Below are 20545 nucleotides of genomic sequence, written 5' to 3'. Positions count from 1 at the left end.
ATTATATTTGGATTTCAGATACCGCAATTCAGTGATTTCTTGTCCCTATTTATTTTCATTAACGCTGTCACTTTAATTCCATTGCACATGCCTTTTTGTAAGAATAATTCATTTAAATGATAACACATTCAATTCTTGGTTGATTTAGTGTCTGCTTATTTCATACAAATATCTGACTGAGCCTGACCTTGACTCTTCTGCATGTAATGTTAATTGTACTTTTTCCTAAGTCGATTTGTCAGTTATTACCACCAACTGGAACTGATTTGTATCAGCAGCAGCTCAAAAGCAGCTGAAAGCAGTGTGTCAAGTGAATACATTAATCCATAATTTGATCTAAATTACAATTAGGCCTACAAAACGCTGTGTCGTTTTGTGTGTCTATTGTTCCTTCATCCAGAATGCTTCATCAAGTCTTGCTGATTCGGTTTATTTGCAAATTAAGGAGTGGATTATTTGGGGAAAGTTGTGCTTCAACTAGTTTGTGCTCCTCTTAGTCTATTCCATAGCTTCATTGGGACTGAAAACTTTTAAAAATCTCAATTCACTTTCACAAACGATGGCTGCAAGTCACTCAGACTGGTGGCAGTCCTGTGTCCACTCGGAATCACACCCTCATCGTGCTGTGTGGTTTTGCAGCGCAAACTAAATACAGTCATCCCTCGCCACTTCGTGCTTTGAATATCGCATCTTCACTCTATCACGGTTTTTCAAAAACATAATAAATCATGAATAAGGCATATTATGACTTAAATACCGTATGCCTGCTGCTGTTTTTTTTTTCCTAAATTAAGCATTGTCAAGCTATATATCAAGCTATATATCTATATATATATATATATATATATATTATATAATATTGTACACTGTTCATTAGGTGTCAGTAATGTTACTGTGAGACACACAAGCACTAGACTTGATCTCCAGAACAACAGGCTTTTATTGTAGGTTTGAATTATCTCATTATCTCACAACAGGCATAATAAAAACACAGGCTAGTGTTTCGGCAATAACCCACGCCAAAGTCAAACTCAACTCTGAACCCCTGGCGTCATTTCGTGTCCTGCTCTCCTATGCACTGTCACACATTTATAGCAACACACACAAGCACAAGTCTTAAATGTCTTATTTTCTGTTATTATGTCTACTATTTTGGATAATACGAGTCTAAAGGTGACCATGGAAGACTTAGTTCATGTTTAGAGGGCTCTAATGATGTTAAAAACATATTTAGTAAGATGTAAATAGGTTTTCTCTACTCCAACTACGAAAATATTTCAGTTATAAAGAAGGACGCCTACTTTGTGGAAATTCACTTATCACGGTCTGATCTGGAGCCAGTTACAGTAACTGTGATAAACAACGCATTACTGTATATAACTTTCACTTTGCATCTTTGATCCCACTGGGATTATTTATTTCAAAATATCTTACATACAAATGAGCAGTGGATCTCAACTTGTTAAAGCCGTCTGTCATGGTTACCGTAGGTACTGCAATGGGAGCACTAGCATTCGTGCGCACTATTTCCCGCTCAGCCATGACCGCTAATTGTCGAGGGCTTCTCTGAGACTGCGTGTATGTGGGCACCCACTACAGGTATGTGCCTGTGCACAAGCCGACAGCCATTAACACAATTCCCCCTTTTCGGGCTGAACGACAAATCTCATTCAGTTGAACTTGTAATTGTGAAAAATGATAATTATAAAATAGACATTTTTTGTATAATATGTTCTCTGAAACAGAGAGTGTTGGTGTTACAGTATATTTTTTGGGTGAAAAAAAGCATAATTTGGAGCCTAGGAGAGATAAAACGTTTAATGACAAGTGGCAACCCAAATTGCGAAAATTTTTCAATTCATATTCTCAAATATCCCCATGAAAAGATGGTGCAGTTTGAATTTGAGGGTGCTAGCACAAAATATTTCAGGAACAATTAGTTGTTGTTTTTTTTTAATTCAAAATGATTTTAACAAAAAAAATGTCTGCAAAGTTTTTCTATTTTGCTCCCGCTAAAGTTTGGTCTGTACTTGCTAGATCAGCAGACAGAAAACATGTTCTCAATCAAGACTTCAGTTGAGTTTGATTTCAGAGCCTTAACATTGAAGCACAGTAAAACTGAACATGCAGAAACAAGCCACCTCAATTATACCTTAAATAAGTTACAAAATATTTTTTCCATTTACATTCAACAAGTGAAATTCTTTTAATTAAATGCGCTAACTCGATCCTGATTTACATCAACAATCCCATATCTGCGCTAGCAATTAGCATTAGTGATTTTACATCCCGATTTTGAACACCTCCAAATATGACAATGAAATACATAACTAAGATGCATATTCCACTTAAACAGCTGATATATATTAAGCATAAAATGCTTACATGCAAACACTTCGTAAGGCTCTACAAGAGACAGGAAGGGCACATTCACCACCTTAATGGCAGTAACTACTAACAAACATTGTTATACAGCACTACGGAGTGTTTTCACCACCTATAGGAGTATTAATAGCTGTATAAAAATCCCCCTTAAGAATAAAAGTGCAAGATTAACACCTACAACCCACACAAAACAGGTCAGCGACCCACTTTTAAGTCGGGACCCACCAGTTGAGAAACACTGGTACTGAGTACGTTTGAGCCAGCAAGCCAGAGCCACAGCTGGATCTAAGCCAGCTGTAATTAACTGGGTGATTTTATTGATGACAGGCTGGTAAAAATGTTTAGTGAAGCCGTGTGCCAGAGGCGGTGCAGAAAATTAAGTGCCGCCATCAATAAAACCACACGCTGCTGCTTTGATGTCCATTTCCATGTATGTCACAGCAGGCACGCCACGACCGACTCAGCTGACTTTGGCTAAATCGGACTGTTAAGATCTTTCAGCTTTTGCTTTGTTGTCCACTGCTCCGCTGCACAAAAGTAAAAATCCCCCCATCACTACAAATTAACTTACTTCATACTTACTTCGACTAAGGAGCTGCAGGTTACGGACCTCTTCTCTAACCTGAAGCTGGAGGACCTGTTGGAGGACTTCCTGCCTTAGTGTCTCCTGGACGATTCCCATCCTCTGGAGCTTCTCCCCGTTCAAACGCAGCAAGGCCCGTCCTGTCCGAGGGAGATGTGTTAGGATTGTCATTTTAACATACAGTACAATATTCTCTTGGACCTGTCATGGTGTTGCCCCAAGACAAATGAGTGGAAGGTAACTGTTTGGAGCTATTGTGTTGACAATACACTTACAAGTGATATTAGAAGACAGAATAATATTAGTTAGTAACCAGTTACCTCTAGAAAGCAGGTCATGTTTTCCTTGGTGCATGTGTAGCTATGTATTTGTTTGTGTGCATTTCCTGCAGGGTCAAAAGGTGTAATGCCAAACCAAGTTTAATCTGGATCTGACCCAGATTGCACATTTGGCAGCAATTTATATGGAAAATCCCATTGAACATGTTCACACTTCAGCTTGTCTGTTGAATATCATCCAATCATTTTATTATCTGCCTGTAATTCACTTAGACGGCCTAGTGCGGTGGTTCTCAAACTTTTTACAGTCGCGTACCCCTTCAGACATTTGAAGCCATGTACCCCCAACTCCTGCACTTTAAAAAAACATACACTTTTTTATCTTTATTAACGTGAAATATTGGACATAATGAATTGGTTAATTTATTTTGTAGTAATCCTGGGTCAAAATGTTGTATTTTGCATGGTTACATTATGATAGTCCGCACGGTGGTCTAGTGGTTAGCACGTTGGCCAATACAGGAACAGCCTGGAGATCGGGAAGACCTGGGTTCGATTCTCCCCTGGGCATTTCTGTGTGGAGTTTGCATGTTCTCCCCGTGTGCGTGTGGGTTTTCTCCGGGTACTCCGGCGTCCTCCCACATTCCCAAAAACATGCATGTTAGGTTAATTGGCGACTCTAAATTGTCCATAGGTATGAATGTGAGTGTGAATGGTTGTTTGTCTATATGTGCCCTGCGATTGGCTGGCGACCAGTCTAGGGTGTACCCCGCCTGTCGCCCGAAGTCAGCTGGGATAGGCTCCAGCATGCCCCCGCGACCCTAATGAGGATGAAGCGGTATAGAAAATGGATGGATGGATGGACATTTTGATAGTTTGACATGAGCATTGATAAATAGATAAATAGATAAGTAAACATTCTACCTATCTTTTATTCCAGTCTAATGTTGGCATCCTTCAGTTTGAATGGGTTGAATTTGAGCATCACATTTTTTGTCCACTCACGATGGCTATGGTTTAAGTCTGCATATTATTTTAATACCAAATTGAAGGAGAAGGCTTAATAATCATGGTAAAGCAGTATCTGAAGTACAAAAATACATTCAACCAACGATAAAGCCTCCTTTGAGGGAGGAATCCCCACTCATAGTGACTGGCTGGTTTTCACCGCTGTGCCGTTCAGGGATTGGAACACCGATATAAACAAAATCTTCAGGATTAAACACTCTTAATACACAAAATAATAACCAAACGTACTTATTTGCTCATATGATGCACACAGAGCAATGACCAACTTCATGCTGTGCGTACTTCCTATTACAATTGGCGATCTAAGCCATACCTGCGGGTATGTGTACCCCACTTTAGGAACCTTGGGCATAGTGGTTAGCATGTTGGCTACACAGTCAGGAGATCTGGAAGATCTGGGTTTGAATCTCTGTTGGGCATCTCTGTGTGGAGTTTGCATGTTCTCCCCATGCGTGCATTGGTTTTCTCCGGGTGCTCCGGCTTCCTCCCGCATCCCAAAAAACATTCATGTTTTAGGTATGAATGTGAGGTTGTTTGTCTATATGTGCCCTGAGATTGGCTGGCGAGTATACTGCGTGTCTTGTCCCAAGTCAGCTGGGATAGGCTCCAGCATACCCCCGCATCATGTGAAGTATTGTAACCCTAATGATAGTAACCCTAAACTTGATGATGACAAGGATTTACTGGGCTTAGTTATCAGTATTTGCTGAATGAAGAAGTGGCCATGTTCTTATGTCAGGCTCTAGATTCACAGCCTATTCAACATCTACAATACACTGCAGGTTTTGAATGAGCAGCAGGAAAGAATAAAGCCTAGAATTGAGAGGAAATCATGCTTTCTAGGTCAGACTTTTACTAAAGACTTAGCGTTTAACACTCATTTAACAAACCGATACACAGCAAACAGATTTTACAAGTAGCCTACCTCCACATTAGCACATGAAGACATACAAAATCTCCTTCAAGCAATAAGTGCACACATGTTCCTGCAGGAAGGCAATGTCCTTCACTGCAGGTCCAAGAGGAATCCATCATACCTGCAGCAGCCCCTTGATAATAATTAGACTCATTACTCATCCTTGTATGGCTGTTGTCTGTCCATCTATAGCTCTGCATTTATCTATCTTAAACCTTGCCTTACCTCAGTTTCCAAACCTTTGAGCCGAGGCACATATTTTATATTCAAAGGATCCCACGGCACACCACCAAGCATGCCATGACTTGTTCTGTTAAATGAATGGCACCAGATAAGTACACAGGTTCATTATGTACCTTCTGCCATCTCATGAAAGAGCCTTTAATTGTTCCGCCTGCATGTCACTATACGTCACCGGCATAGATGGATAAACAAAGATACGCTATTTGTAGTAAATAAATAATCATTTTCACACCAATTTAGTCAAATTGGATCATTTCCCACGGCACAAATAAGCCTCATCAAATAAGCATGCAATCAGAGTAGAATATCCACTGCGCCATTTTAGAGCTCATAAAATATAAATACCCTTAATAGAGAGTTGGCCGTCATGTTGCAAAAGAGAAACGGGTAAAAAATGGACATATGCGTGCAACCCTCAGTGAATATGGACCCACAAGGCCTCAGCGACTTGGCTTTAACGTCATCTGTGAAGACAGATGGTACCAGTTCTAAAATGGTTTGAAGGTCTTTTGTTTTTCATGAGTTTGCATGTCTGCTCCACAGATTGCTTCATGCTCATGTAACGACGGGTGTATATCTGTTGAAACTCTCACTTCCTGCTTGGAACCCTCGGATGATGACATGGAATTCCCTTTGGAGAACAAATTTCATTTCGAAATTACTTTTATTGCACAAATAAATGTTTATTCATGTCACACGGAAAAATTCCCGCTTCTCCCTCCGATCCACTTATTTTAAAACATATTTTAGATTCAATATACATCATACAGTACATGAGGCAAACCGCTTCAGACAGCTATGGCGGTTACAATTTAATTGTATGTGCAGGCGAATTTAGTTTCGAGCATTCAGTGTGAACTATTTAATTCTGTGAGGACAAATACATCATCTTGAGAATTACAACAATAATCGTCCACTGATTTTCTGCACGGTATGCACAATCATATCCCCATATTTAAACACACACCTTGTGCTTTCATCCAGACAAATCAAACTACCCTCTTTACGCCATCTCTCCCACCACACAGCCCTCTTTTGTGTGAGCTTGCCGAGAGGCGCACCAGTACGTCCTAGAGACACAATGCCCTTGCTATATGCGTGCATAAATGAGACAAAGCAGTAGAATGGAATTCAAATCAATTCCCCAAAGACGTGCTACGGCTCTCATTAATTGCACGGCGATAGGGAGTGCAGTGCTGTCAGTGGGAGAAGAAAAGACAAAAACAAAAGCTGCTCAATAGCGATCACTACTCGCAATTTGGCTTCAAAGCAAATTGCTTATTAACAGTTTAAATTCTGAATGAGAGGCTTTTCTGAAAGACATTGTGGAAACCAAGAAAATAAAGTTTCCTTTTTAAAATAAAGGCAACGTTCTTTTTTCCTCTAACCGAGTGAACCAATTCAATGGTTTCCTATGGTATTACAATTGTATTTCCTGTGTCATTAACAAAGGATAAAACTGTATTTGTGTAACCCGCCCTGTTTCGCACTGCCCGCACCGGGGCTTGAACACATGACCTTCGTAATGGGAGGTGAGGGCGCCGACCACGCGACTAAAAGCGTTTTTGGGTAGAAGGTTATTGTTTTCCTTATGCATAATTTTAGCCGTTTGAAAGTTTATTAGATCATCAAATTTTAATAATTGTGATGTTAGAAATAAAGGGTTTGTGTGTTCTCTGTAAGCGGCATTATGGATTATCCTAAGTGACCTTTTTTGTAGCACAGTTAGTGAGTGAAGTGTACTTTTATTCATTATTACCCCATAACTCCTCACAATAAGTTCGATATGGTCATATCAGTGAACGGTAGAGCACATGTAGTGATTTTTGGTTTACAACCCATTTTGCTTTTTTGCTGGGTAGGTCCATACGTACCAACAGGATCTTGTCATTGGCTGGACAGTGTTCGTCATTGTGTTAGATGTTTGTTGTTCAACGATTGTTGTTCTGGTTCTTGTCCCCTGTCACTCACGGAGTTGCATTGCAAAATGGTACAGAATAAACTGTTGTGTATTTATTTTATTTACAGTTCAAGTTGGATTTTATTTTGTGCGCTGCGTAGATTTGCTGTGCAAAAATGCTCCGAAGACACGGTTGATTAAGGTAGAGTGCCTTCTTTGTAAGAAGGAGTTGTTGTTTTTTAATCACCGAAGCAGATGAAGTTTCGCTCACCGCATCAACGTAAAGCACCCGGTCCTGAGTGCAGTGACAGCAAATGTTAGCAGCAAAGACGTTAGCGATTTAGCAAAGCTCTCCACCAAACTAAACTGGAAGAAAACACCCCATGTATGAGCAAGTCTGCAACCGACAGGCTGACGAATGTTCTTGCCAAGTGGATAGCGATGAACTGCAGGCCGCTAAACATAGCGGAAGACGAGGGGTTAACAGAGGTGTTGCAAACTGCGTTGTTGCACCGTGCACACGTCTGGCCGCTTCACTGTGCGTTCTAAATAGTGAAAAACTGCTAGCACGAGGCAGCTAATAATGGGATTCCCCTATTTTGCCTATAAAGCTCTCTAAAAAAATGCCAACAAAGCTCCATTTACATGCCGTGACCTGCATATTAACCCAGCTATAGCGACATTGCTACCGTGGGACTACTTTTCTAAAATGGACCACCTGCCACTGACTATTACTGTATATCTTGCATTAGGATACTATCATCAGGATAAAGGAAAGCTAATGGAATTTCTACATTCCTACAGCAACAGCTGGGATGCAATCCTGTAAACAATATTACACCCCAAAAGTGTTCTCTGTAATCAGATTTCAGTCTGCAAATGCAATCTGGGTCACTTGCAGTTGTGAACATGTAGGCTGAATGTTTGTCTTTACATCGTGATCAAATATTGAGAATTTAGGATAGGATTTGTGTTAACACCAAAATATTGTCATGAGCAGGAAAGGGACATTTTAGGGCTTTCTTGGCCTTTTTTTAATGAATCTCAATTAAGGCTGAATCGCTATTCTACCCCTTATCTTACCCCTTACCCCTAGGTTTTGCATGTTCACGAGAATCAAGTAGTGTTCCAGTTCTCTTTGAATCAAGGGGTGAGTGCTAAGGGGTGTACAGTGTACAACCAGTGTGGTCAAGGACCAGACTTGAAATGGGGGTAGGTGGAGTCTACTCGAATACAACACTCCAGCAGCAGAGCGGAAACCCAAAGAAGCATATAAATGTAAACAATTCAGCATAATTATGAATTTTCACAGTAACGTCACTCATGTTTTATGAAATATTCAATCATTAACTACTCCACGTAAATATTCCCCATGTTTTGAATTGTTTGTTCTCGCTAGTTAAAACTAGCCGGCTAACACTGATATCTAACTTCACTGCAATCTACTGCATTTCATAAACGATTAGACAACGATTAGATAGCGGCCACGTTAGCCTGTTCATTGTAAGTATGATATGATGTATTTTAAAATCGCTCGCTAGCGAGGGGAATCTACATTACTGAAGCGTACTGTGACGTTCGCGTTTTATACTCGCTATCTAATCATTCATGTAAAGCAGCACGTCGCAGTGAAGTGAATTATAGCCACCCTAGTCCATCAGAAGTTCCCATGGTGAGATATACAGTGTTTATTGTATTCAACATACAGTATGGATGGTCAGGAAGTGAGCTAAATAAAACATAAACAACTTGGCCATATGTGGACAGCACGCCACATTATCGAATTTTATTCAACGGTGTCCCATCTAATTTTATTTTTTTGACCATTACGCTATATTTGTTTTCAGCACACTATTACTACACTACTATTACTATTATTATTGTAATACAATGACCTAATAGTTGTAGCTCATCAATCATGCATATGTGTCATCCCTGCAGGAGATGCTGAGCCAAGTGAAGTCAGCCCTCTGCTACACCACACAGCAGTCCAGGACCATTCAAAAGCTGCAATCTCAGTATGGAAAAGTCAAATGCAACAAAATGCCATTCTGGACTTTCTTATAAAAAAAAAATCTGAGGGAGAAAAACAATGACAGGAGGCAAGCGTGGCCAAAACAAGGAGGTTGTTCAACCTTGAAATAATAGTTGATAAGGTTCATACATTTGTTGATGTCCATAAAGTTTGATATTTCTATTTCATATGTATATTTGTTGTTACAGTGCTGGTTGTAAACTGTTATTCATTAGAGTTGTTTGTTGTTTTGCAATAAATGTCACACTTTGTAAAAATGTGCCTTTTATTTAAAAAAAAAAAAAGGTGTTGTGAGGTAGGCTAGATAACATTGAAATAATGTAGAAATGTATGCACCTTACTTTATGGTAGGAAACATTTATTATGAACACTTTAATTGTCTCATCTGCCTATGTCACAGCCAGAAAGTGGTGAGGGTGATGATGTAATGAGAATCATGTGGCCATTTCTTAGTGGCTTCTTCCCCTTGGCCCTAGGGTTTAAGGGGTAGAATTGGGATTCAGCCTAAATGTCAAAATTAGATGCCCTAAACCTAATCCCCTATCCCCAAATTCATTTTTGTACAAAATATAAAGCCGTCAGCGATGGGAGTCACTATTTTTTTTTGGAGAGTGTCACTGCACATACACAAAGCTCACACAGAGGCGTTGCTGGGCAGTAGACCAGTCATGAAATATGTTTTTGCATTTTCATGATTTTCAACTGATTCCTGTGAGTTTCCGATCACATATTTGGCAATGTGACCAAACCTTTTCCCACAGATAACTTTATTAATACCAGGCATCTGCTACTAACATTTGCAACATGACATATGTGCTTATGTTTCTTTGCATTGCCAAAAAAAATGGACAGGGTTGTGATGAAATGATTCATTTACAATATACAATAAAAAAAAATAGTGGCCCAAATATCCAACTGCAAATTGAATAGCGACACTGATCTCCTCCGGCAGCTTGTTCCGCTGTGATGGTGTGCTTGCTGAGAGACTGTGAGAGACATGATTATGTCTGGGTCACTGAACAAAAGATGATACAGAGGGAGAATCCATCGCCAGGCTTTTGCTGGGATCCACTATCCTTCAGTGAATGTGCAAGTATGAGAATTCATATGCAAAACATGTATTGATACTGGCCATATGCACCAACAACAACGACAATACAGAACACATTCAAGCCTCATTTTCACAAAAAGGCTGCTTATACCACAAGCAAATAGGAATATATGTGGACTTCTGCATGTGGATACTTGAGGACAATTGGACGTGCGCCTTGTTTTTTGAAAATACCTACATAGAAATGATCACATCCTGTAATACCGTAGTAACTCCAGCCTCAACGGGGCATTTTAACTGGCAGATATAAAAATGCTCTCCTGTCTGCGTGTGAGTGAGCGACCATGTTGGCATGTTGCATGGCGTGGCACCCCGCACAATATTGGTGACAGGTATTGTTCAAACAATTGTTATAACTCTTCCATTTTCTTAGCCCCCGCGCACAGTTTTTTTCATATTAAAGTGTTCGTTCATTTTGAGCAAAGAAAGACCCATCTGGAGATGCAGAGTTGCAATACTCCTTTTCATCACCAGGTGGCAGCCGTGGTAAGAGGGTGGCACTTTACGCTACTTTAGCAGAGTGCAAATGATGCAATCGACAATGTCACTCATTACAGATGCCCATGCTGACAGATTGTTTATTAATTGATGTTTCAGGTGGGTCTGTACGGAGCCCCCGAGGGGACATGGAGGAAAAAAAATTATGGGTAAAAGAAAAAGGTTGAATTTTTGCGAGAGTTTGAAAAACTTTTGCGAGAAAACGCAAAAATTTGTGAGAGGGCGCAAGAATTTTGCAAGATTTTTTTTTTACCCATCCATGTCCATGTCCCCTCGGAGGCGCCGTAGCTTTGCGTATGAACCGTAGTTTGAGGAAACGCAGCGGCATAGTAGCTGCTGAGAAGCCAGAAGCGCGAACAAATATCGAGCAGACATGGGCAAAGAAAAGGGTATTTTGAATGGTAAGTTTAGCTTCACAGCCCTGGCAGATGCCTCTCTCGACAAGACCAAAGTTATTTGTGCCGCTGTGAGTCGGGCTGTCACAAAGTACGTCGCCGGGAAGAAGAGAGAATTTACTGTAAGTATTTTTTAATAGTCATTTATACAGTGGCACCGTGGCATATGAGTGTCCCAAGTAACGAGTGTTTTTTACATGTAAGCCGTCTCTCAAAGCAGATTTTTGCTTTGAACTGCTAGCTAAAATTTTAACTATGAGCTACTAGTTACGAGCAGGCACAGCCGAGGACAGCTATTTGGGGACTTGTGTCAGTGACAATGGATCTAAATAGAATTAGCCCTGGTTACCATTAGCAACACGCTAGCTGGTCACCGGGAAAGATTTTCAACACACAAAACGTACGTACATTATAGCGATCTGATTTACTATATCCTATTTATCATGTATTGTGCAAAACTATGATAGTAACAACAGCAAATTAAAAGCACCAAATGAATTCAGAGCCACCATCCGCCAGTAAAAGCCTGGACTTGGTTTATTCAAAGAGGTTCACCAACAAATACTGTATGTACATTAGCACTCAATAAGGTCATCAGAGCTTACCGTTATGCACTCCCACATCGTATCTGCATTTGGGACTCAATATGAGGTGAAAGAAAAACCAGAAAAGTTGTCTGGGAGAAGATGCATTGCAAAGTTAAATGGTGCGTTGAAGGGCCGTGGAACAAGTCGCCGCTCGCAATTACACATGCAAAATTTGTGGGATTTCTAACTATATATTATTTTTTTAAATAAAACAATGGCGTCTATTTCTAAAATGTGTATCCCTTTACAAAAAAAAATCCATTTTCTATGCCGCAATGTCGCGGGGAATCATTATTTACAAATGATTTCATTTTTTTTTAAATCATTGCACCTGAATGTTTCCCGCGGCCCGGTGGTTGGGGACCCCCGCCTTGCAGCATGCTTGGGGATATGATGTGCTCTTTGACATATTTGAAAATACTGTAAGAATGACACTTTTATACAATTGGCTTCTTTACTTTATGATGTAAAATGAACGTCTACATCGACAAATGTAATCATTGAATTATATTGAATCGAATGGTATCGTTTGTACACTGTATCGAATTAGGGTTTTTTAAAAATTTGAATCGTATCTTAACTCCTGTATCTAGATGCCTAGTGTTTATCACAAAGAGATTTACATGCCTAATTATTAAAGATTAAAGATTAGACTTATGTGATTAATTGTGATTAATTCTGAGTTAACTACAGCCAAAAAAAAATGTGATAAATCACGATTAAACTTTTAACCGATTGACACCCCTAATTAAAAGTTGTTTATTGATTGTCAAAGGTGCTATTATTACGAAAGTGTCTTGTCAAATGTGGAAAATGAAGTTTAATAAGTTATGCACAGATATATGAATATATATATGTCTACACTATGGTAGTCGCAGAGCGCATATGATGCAATCAACAGTGTCACTCATTACAGACGCCGATGCTGACAGTGTGTTTATTATTTGGCGTTTAAGCAGGGCAATAAAACATTTATGGAACACCTTGAGGAACTGTCATATTCATGAGTGTGTCAATAGCAAGGCTACCAAATAAACATCTACGTGTCTCTGCCTGAGAGAGGTATTGTTTGAACTTAGACCGTAATGACCCATCATTTTTTCCCCCCATAGCTTAGCTTCAGATCACCAAAAATAGTCTGCAGTTCTTTCATGACTACACATGAACGCCTTTTCAATCTCCTTTGGAGAGATTTGGCTGCAAACCTTCTTCCAGTTGAGCAAGCTAAGCTGTGGAGCCACAAACCAAGCTAAGCTGTGCGACCACGTGCCTAAAAATAAAACTTGCACCGCGAGATATGCTGAGCCTTTTATTTATGGCACCTATTCACATTGTCTGGCTAAACAGTAACATCGGGACAGTCAAGCAAGCCCCGCTTCCTCCCTTTCATGACATGCATGTGTTGGACCTGTACCTGTGATGGCGTGATGAGAGAAGGCTTCTACATAGGTCAGGTAGTTGTGAGGACAGTGTTTCTTAAGCCACTTGCAGACGTCCTGCTGAGTCCACAGCACTACGGGTTTGGACAGACTTGACAACGTTGGGCTGGTGTGATACACAGTAAAAGCTTCACCTGGATGCAGCTGAAAATAAACACACACAACACAGATTAACAGATGTGGTATGTAAGTGTGGGGTGTGTATACAGAAGTGACAAGGAAAAGCCAGTAACAGCATTTGTTGTACTTGTACTACAAGTTGGACCATCACCCCACCAGGGCCCATAAACGAACTGCTTTTTAAGTTATTTGCTTTGTCTTTTATGCAATAATATACACTCATCAGACACAACATTATGTACACCTGCTCCACCTAACAAGAGCAGATACAAGAGCATGTTCTCCCCGTGCGTGCGTGGGTTTTCTCCGGGTACTGCGGTTTCCTCCCACATTCCAAAAACATGCACGTTAGGTTAATTGGTGACTCTAAATTGTCCATAGGTATGAATGTGAGGTTGTTTGTCTATATGTGCCTTGCGAATGACTGCCGACCATTCCAGGGTGTATCCCGCCTCTCGCCCGGAGTCAGCTGGGATAGGCTCCAGCATACCCACAACCCTAGTGAGGATAAGCGGCATAGAAGATGGATGGATAAATGAAAATAAATTGGATCATTTTGCCCGCCTTAATATATTGCCAAGTGCATGCGTGTCTTTTTTCCTCGTGTCTCACCTCCAAACAGGCAGGAAGAGAGTTCACTCTGTGCATTGGTTTCAGCACCTTGGCGCGTTTGTTCCATAGAACGTCATGAATGGTGTGAGCCCTTTTGTCAGTCAAACAGTCTCTTTGTCTCGGTGGGTGGAGGCGGGCCGCTAGCATACACAGAAGAGTGTAATGTAGCCAAAATTAAATTAGTAGAGTGCAATATATTGTCATATAATGTTAAAATCTCGTCTCGTTCTCTCATTTCATTCACACATACAGTACAAGAGTCCAACAGTTTGGACACTCCTGTCAAATAGTGAAATACAGCCTTTTTTATTATGCAGGATGTCTCCATCCTCTCACTTTCTACTGTTGGCTCTGTCATGGTGTCAAATGTAATGTGGGCAGAAATCATCTCTTTACCTCCCTCTTCATTATAATCTTCCTCATTTACGCATACAAAATCCACGGATTAACGTCCTGACTGAGTGAAGCGTAAAACATGACGGGAACATAGAACTGCTGCCAAATGCTCTACTTCATCACTGACTACATGTCATGGGGATTATTTATGCAGACATGTCATGCAAACAAGCGCAGCATGCACGCAGTTTTGCAGCTTAACAGAAAACGTTGACCAGCCACCAGTTGCAGGAATACAGTCTATGTTAGACACTGATTTATAGAGCAGCTTTGTTTTATATTAACGGATATGATCATTGGATCTGTGTCTCAATATTGCACCTATCTAACCACTTCACCAACACCAATTAGCCCAGTCAAGTTTCGGCCAGTCCACTCACTCAAAGGTTCAATTACCGAGCACTAATGTAATTGATCATTTACAATGCGCACACACATCTACCACATTATCGTGGACTGGAAATGGAACTTGGAAAAGGTGAGGAAAATTCAGATTGAGCGCGGACAAGAGACTGTAAAAATACTCCCTCATCTTTGGACGCTACCGCTTGTGTCCGCAGTGAAGCTGGAAGCACGCAAATATAATCCCAATCAATGTAACAATCCTCATAATGAGGATTAATCACAGTGATTATTAGAGCAAGTGAGCCCTGCAAGCTCCTGCAGGGCAATCATCAACTATTGTTAGCTTCAGACAATACACTAATTCCTCTTTCTTCCTCTTCTTTTTTTGATGGGATGTTGATTTAAGTTTGCATCCCGGTATTAAGTATTTGAAAGCACACTGGAACTCGGCACAATTGCATGACGTTTTTTAAAGATGTTGCTTCATATTAGAGCAAGCAAGGAGAGAAACGTTGGTCTGGCTCGCTGGATGTCATGGAAGTTGACAAGATGAATAGTTTGCAGCATTTGCTTATGGTTATTAATAAAATGTTAATAAATTGCATATTTAAAAATATTTGAACATGAAGGCTGTTCGTAGCACATAAATGGCCACTGCAAAGATGTGCCAACGAGAGATGGAGGCAGGTTTTGACCTTAGCATTGTCAAAAACCAAGCGTGTAAATAAAGTATTTCATTTGGAATGTACAATTATTTACATATGGAGCAGCCAAGTGTCTTAAATAATAAAGTTTCAGAAAGGCAGACAGCAAACAGGCTTCAAGACAGAATTGTGTATGTTGGACAGCATGTTATGCAGGGGTACTTTATATAAATGATGACTTTCATCGTGTAGAAACCCAGCTGAAGGCAAATTGAATGATAGTTCAGCATCATTCCCCATTCCATCTTTCCCCCCACCTCACGATTCTTGCATGTTTTCCTGAGCATACATTACAGTGTACCTCCTCTGGCCAGTGCTCTGTTGATCCTGTTCACACTTTGTCGGCTCCTCCACTCAACCCAAGACCTAATTCTGTCCAGTGGGAGGAGCTTGCTCATTCATTACATACACAGGGAGCAGAGGGGGCAACTGAGGGGGGATGGAGCAGTTGAAGCTCAACGTGGAGCGGAAGTATAATGAGAGCTGCAAGATAAGGACCACGAAGCAGAAGATGGGAAGTATACACATGTGCTCTCTATGCACGTACAATGTTCTGTGTACCTCGTAAGCCATTCATTTAGACCAGGGGTCTCAAACTCGCGGCCCGCGGGCCATTTCCAGCCCACTAAATCGTATCTTGCGGCCCGCCACTGGACATCAAAGGGTAGTGTAACTGCAGCCCGCAACATCCGGGCTCAGTGTTACTTCCATACTTACAGGGGCAAGTAAACACCAACACTGAACTAATGGGGGTGTTATCACATGGACCGGGGGAGGGGTGGCCCTTTAGCATCATTGTGTGCCATGTATTGTGAATTGTATCATATCGTGAGGTACCCTGAGATTCCCAGCCCTAGTCCCAATACTTGATGCGGCCCAGCCTCACGCAGACTCTACCTCCCCTGGCCCCCAGTGAAATTGAGTTTGAGACCCCTGATTTAGACTAAAACCTCTAATGATATTAGGTTCATACTGTTATTAATAACAGAATCAGCATGCTAGAATGTGCATATAGCCGTCTCTCCGCCTGTATAAAACAACATTTTTAGTAACTGCCTTTCTGTTAAAAGTTTCAAGTCATCACTCTATACAAGAAATTGGCATATGGAATATTTAGAAGGTATAGTACTGTATACTATAGTGTAGGGCCTTGTCAGATTAGGCAAATCTGAAAATGAAATGGCAAAGTTTTAAGTAACGTTTCATGTATTCTGTCAGAAAATGACCATTGTTTATAATGTGTACTCACTCATCTATGAGTGATGAGTGTGGATCACGCCACGCGTACACACAGCCCACTTAGCGGTGTACATTTTTATTTTTTGTCTTTCATTGTTATTGTCGATTTACTGTTGAGTTAGCCATGTACATTGTGCTGAGGTCAACCTGGATTAGCTGTGGGGCCACAACATGCTTGTGGGGTGAACAACAATTGGTGGAATTCCTAATTGTGAGACCTTTTGGGCACTTGACTGCATTTTTCTAGCCACCTTAAAACTATTTTACATATACACCACTAACACCACTCCCCCTTTTTGGGATGAAAAAAAAAACCTCGTTTAACTTGTAATTGTGAGGAATATAGACATTTACAATTGTACATTTCATTATCTGCAACCACTATGGGTAACAGTGACATACAGTGAGCTTCATGACTGGTGATGTGCTGAACTCCTTTGGAGGTATTTTTTTAGGGTAATACAGGTTGCTCATTAAGGGGATTACTTTCCAATCACCCTGTAGCTTGTTTTCATGAAGTGTATGCCATCAGCCTGAATGGTGGGGCTAAATCAGTGGTCTCAAACTCGCGGCAGGTCATATTTTGCAGCCCGCGACTAGACATGGAGGAGTAGTATAAATGCTATAAAAAATCTTTCTTTTTGATATGATTCTACTTTATAGCATTGATCTACTTGAGAGACATGAGATGTTGTGTTTTCTGAATGACTTTAAAATAGCTTGACTGTTTTTCAGACTAATCAAGTAAAATCCTGTTTACACTTAATGTTGCTAAAACATCCTCATTCTTTTTGTACCATTGCTGCTTGTGGTCTGGTTAAAATGTTCTGTCAGGTTTATTTATTTATTTTTTTGTGTTTAAAAAAAAATATCTTTTTTTCTTTTTATTAAAAATATTATTTATATTTATTTTAAACATTTATGTATTTATTATTATTATTATTATTATTATTATTATTATTATTAATGTATATATATATACATATAAATTTTTCTTTTTTGGGGGGGGGGGGGGGTCTTACCGTTATTTATTATGTATTATTCTGACTATCATGACATGGAATACAGGAAGTGAACAACATGTACTGTACAAGATGTAGAACGGATGGAGGCTAGGATTAAATAAGCTTTGCTTCTTCCTCCTCCTTTTGGACATGTGGAACTGTGAAAGGATGATTCATGAGATGTATTCCATTGTAACCTTCATGTTCAAATAAACTAAACCAAACCAAACCAAAATATGCTGCAAAAATTCCACCCCTTTTGTATCGCTTGTCTTCATTAGGGTCACGAGTAAGCTGGAGCCTATCTCAGCTGAATGCAGCAAAATACAAACTATGAAATGTATTTATTTTTTTGTTTCACCCTATCACTGTTTCGAGATATTATCATTATCGGGAGCCGTGCATCGCGTGTCATACCGTATTGTGGGGTACCCTGAGATTCCCAGCCCTATTCCCAATACTTCCTGCGGCCCAGCCACAACCAGACCCTATCTCCAACGGCCCCCAGGTAAATTGAGTTTGAGAGCCCTGGGCTTGAAGAATCGTCAACATTCTCTATGTAAAGGTATTAATGGAGAATATTGCCATGTCCAGAGTAACTGTGCATGTGTGTTTTGTTGCGCACAACAATACTGTACAGTACGTAGCCGAGACAGTTCACGCCTTGCTTTGCATCTCATCCGGTTGTCAGTTGATCTCTGTTTAGTTCTTGCTTTTTTTAGATTCAATCTGTCTCTTCCATCCCACCCTGACAGACCCTGATACACGATCACGCATATCTCCTACACTTCTCATCCTTCATTCACATCCTCTGTTTGACACCAAACCCTTGCTGTCCCTGGCTGATGCGGACGTGTTATTTAACAAGCCCAGTCTTGTCATGCACATTTGTGCATCAAAAAGTGGCTTTGAATATGCGAGTTGTGCTTGTGCGTGAGTGTTAACTTCTGTCGCTCTCGGGACTCAAATAAAAATGGCGAGGGACAGTCAGCAGGGACAAAGAGGAGATTGGATTTTCATAATGATCTATATTTACCATGATTGACACAACAAGGACAATGACAACTAATGGGCTTATTATACCAGCACCACCGTCTTTTCTGCCTCCTGCCAACATGTGCACAATGAGTGGCTCCTTTTGTTTTGTCACTCTTTTGTTTCATATCTTGGAGTCTCCACCTCGGCAATGCAACACTACCGTCATCAGCCGCCAGGATGAAGCAGTTTCTATCTGATGCCTGTTAGGCATAATAGGTGTTTACGATGAATAAAGACCTCCACCAATATGGAAGTTACTTTAACACGTTATTATTTTGGATGTACTAAATTTAGTTTTACAAAACGACATAATATGTACATCAAAAAAATAGGGGTTCAGTGTTTACTAACTTATGTTGGGGGATTTTGTATTGAAACGTGATTTAATCATTGAAAACTACTGAATATTAAGGTAGCTGTAACAATTAAATTATACTATTTGTTTTTTTCCATATTGTACCCCATTCTAAAAATGCGAGTACATCCATCCATTTTTTATACCGCTTGTTGTTGCGGTGACGTGGGAATGCTGGAGCCTATCCCAGCCGACTTTGGGCGACAGGCGGGGTACACCCTGGACTGTTCGCCAGCCAATCGCAGGGCACATATAGACAAACAACCATTCACACTCACATTCACACCTATGGGAAATTTAGAGACCCACACACGGGGAAAACATGCAAACTCCACACAGAGATGTTCCAACAGAGAACCCACAGTCTATTCAATGTGAGGCCAACATGCGGCCCAAAATGCAAGTACATTCCTAAAAAAAATCCAACATCAAGTTTGAATCGGCACATGCGCAGTAAATCACGGCGTAGTTACTGCTTGTTTGGGCTTGTTTAGCATTCGCTGATTGGCTTCCATTATAGTAGGGAGGGCAAGGTGAGGTTAGTTTAAAAAAATGCATATTTAAGCAAATTGTACATACTGTATTCATGGCCTAAATTAAGCATCTTAAAGCATTAAAATTGCTAAATGAACGAAAATACAAATATAAAGGCATTCAAAAGACTTGACATGAAGTGTAATACAGTATCTGTGACTTAAGAGCGCCTTTGAGAAGCGGGGCCCGTGAAGTGACATGTTTGATGTCAGCTGGTTAGAGTTGACTGTTAGCTGAGTGCTAGCAGCAGGTCAGCAGTGTACAGAGTGACCGACAGCACCTCCTGTGTGAATGTTTACTGCGTGTATTGTTAATACAGCGATTGAAGTGCATCGTGAGTTTCTTCATAACCACAAACAGAGGCAGTAGGAGTAGTATTCCACACTGGTCTCTAGGTGTCAATAATGTTACATTGATGAGGCCACCAAGAAGTACAATGTCAATGCTAACGTGTCAATGCAAACGCTTATTTTGCATTATTATGTCTACTACAGTATATTGGGTAATACACGTGTAAAGGTGACTAAAGGGGTGTTATTTCCTGTCTAGAGGGCTGTAATAATGGTAAACTTTTAGAAGGTCATAAACAGGTTTCCTATGTTCTAAGTACAAAAAGATTCCATTTATTAATATTGGACCCTACTTTACGGATATTGATTTATCCCGGTTGGGTCTGGAACCAATTAACCATGAAACTGAGGCAAAATGTTGCCGTAAATGTTTGACGTTAAATGAAAAACGTGCTAACCGAGGCAGGTGCTAACGAGGTGCCACTGTACTTTAATATCTAATAGTGAGT

At 40.3% G+C, this 20545-nt stretch overlaps 1 protein-coding gene across 1 annotated transcript in view; it reads right to left on the bottom strand.

Annotated features, from left to right (window-relative positions):
- Positions 1-20545, bottom strand: part of samd10b (sterile alpha motif domain containing 10b) — a 64347-nt gene that overhangs the window by 10573 nt on the left and 33229 nt on the right. The window contains exons 3-4 of the mRNA XM_054794351.1: positions 13375-13543; positions 2968-3108 (exon numbers count right to left, since the gene is read on the bottom strand). Coding sequence (XP_054650326.1) covers positions 2968-3108; positions 13375-13543 — 310 coding nt within the window. The remainder of the gene's footprint in view (positions 1-2967; positions 3109-13374; positions 13544-20545) is intronic.

This window comes from Dunckerocampus dactyliophorus, chromosome 1 (genome assembly GCF_027744805.1).
Source record: "Dunckerocampus dactyliophorus isolate RoL2022-P2 chromosome 1, RoL_Ddac_1.1, whole genome shotgun sequence".
Classification (NCBI taxonomy): Eukaryota; Metazoa; Chordata; class Actinopteri; order Syngnathiformes; family Syngnathidae; genus Dunckerocampus; species Dunckerocampus dactyliophorus.
Note: the sequence above shows the minus strand (reverse complement) of the source record. Positions and strands in the feature narration are given on the sequence as shown.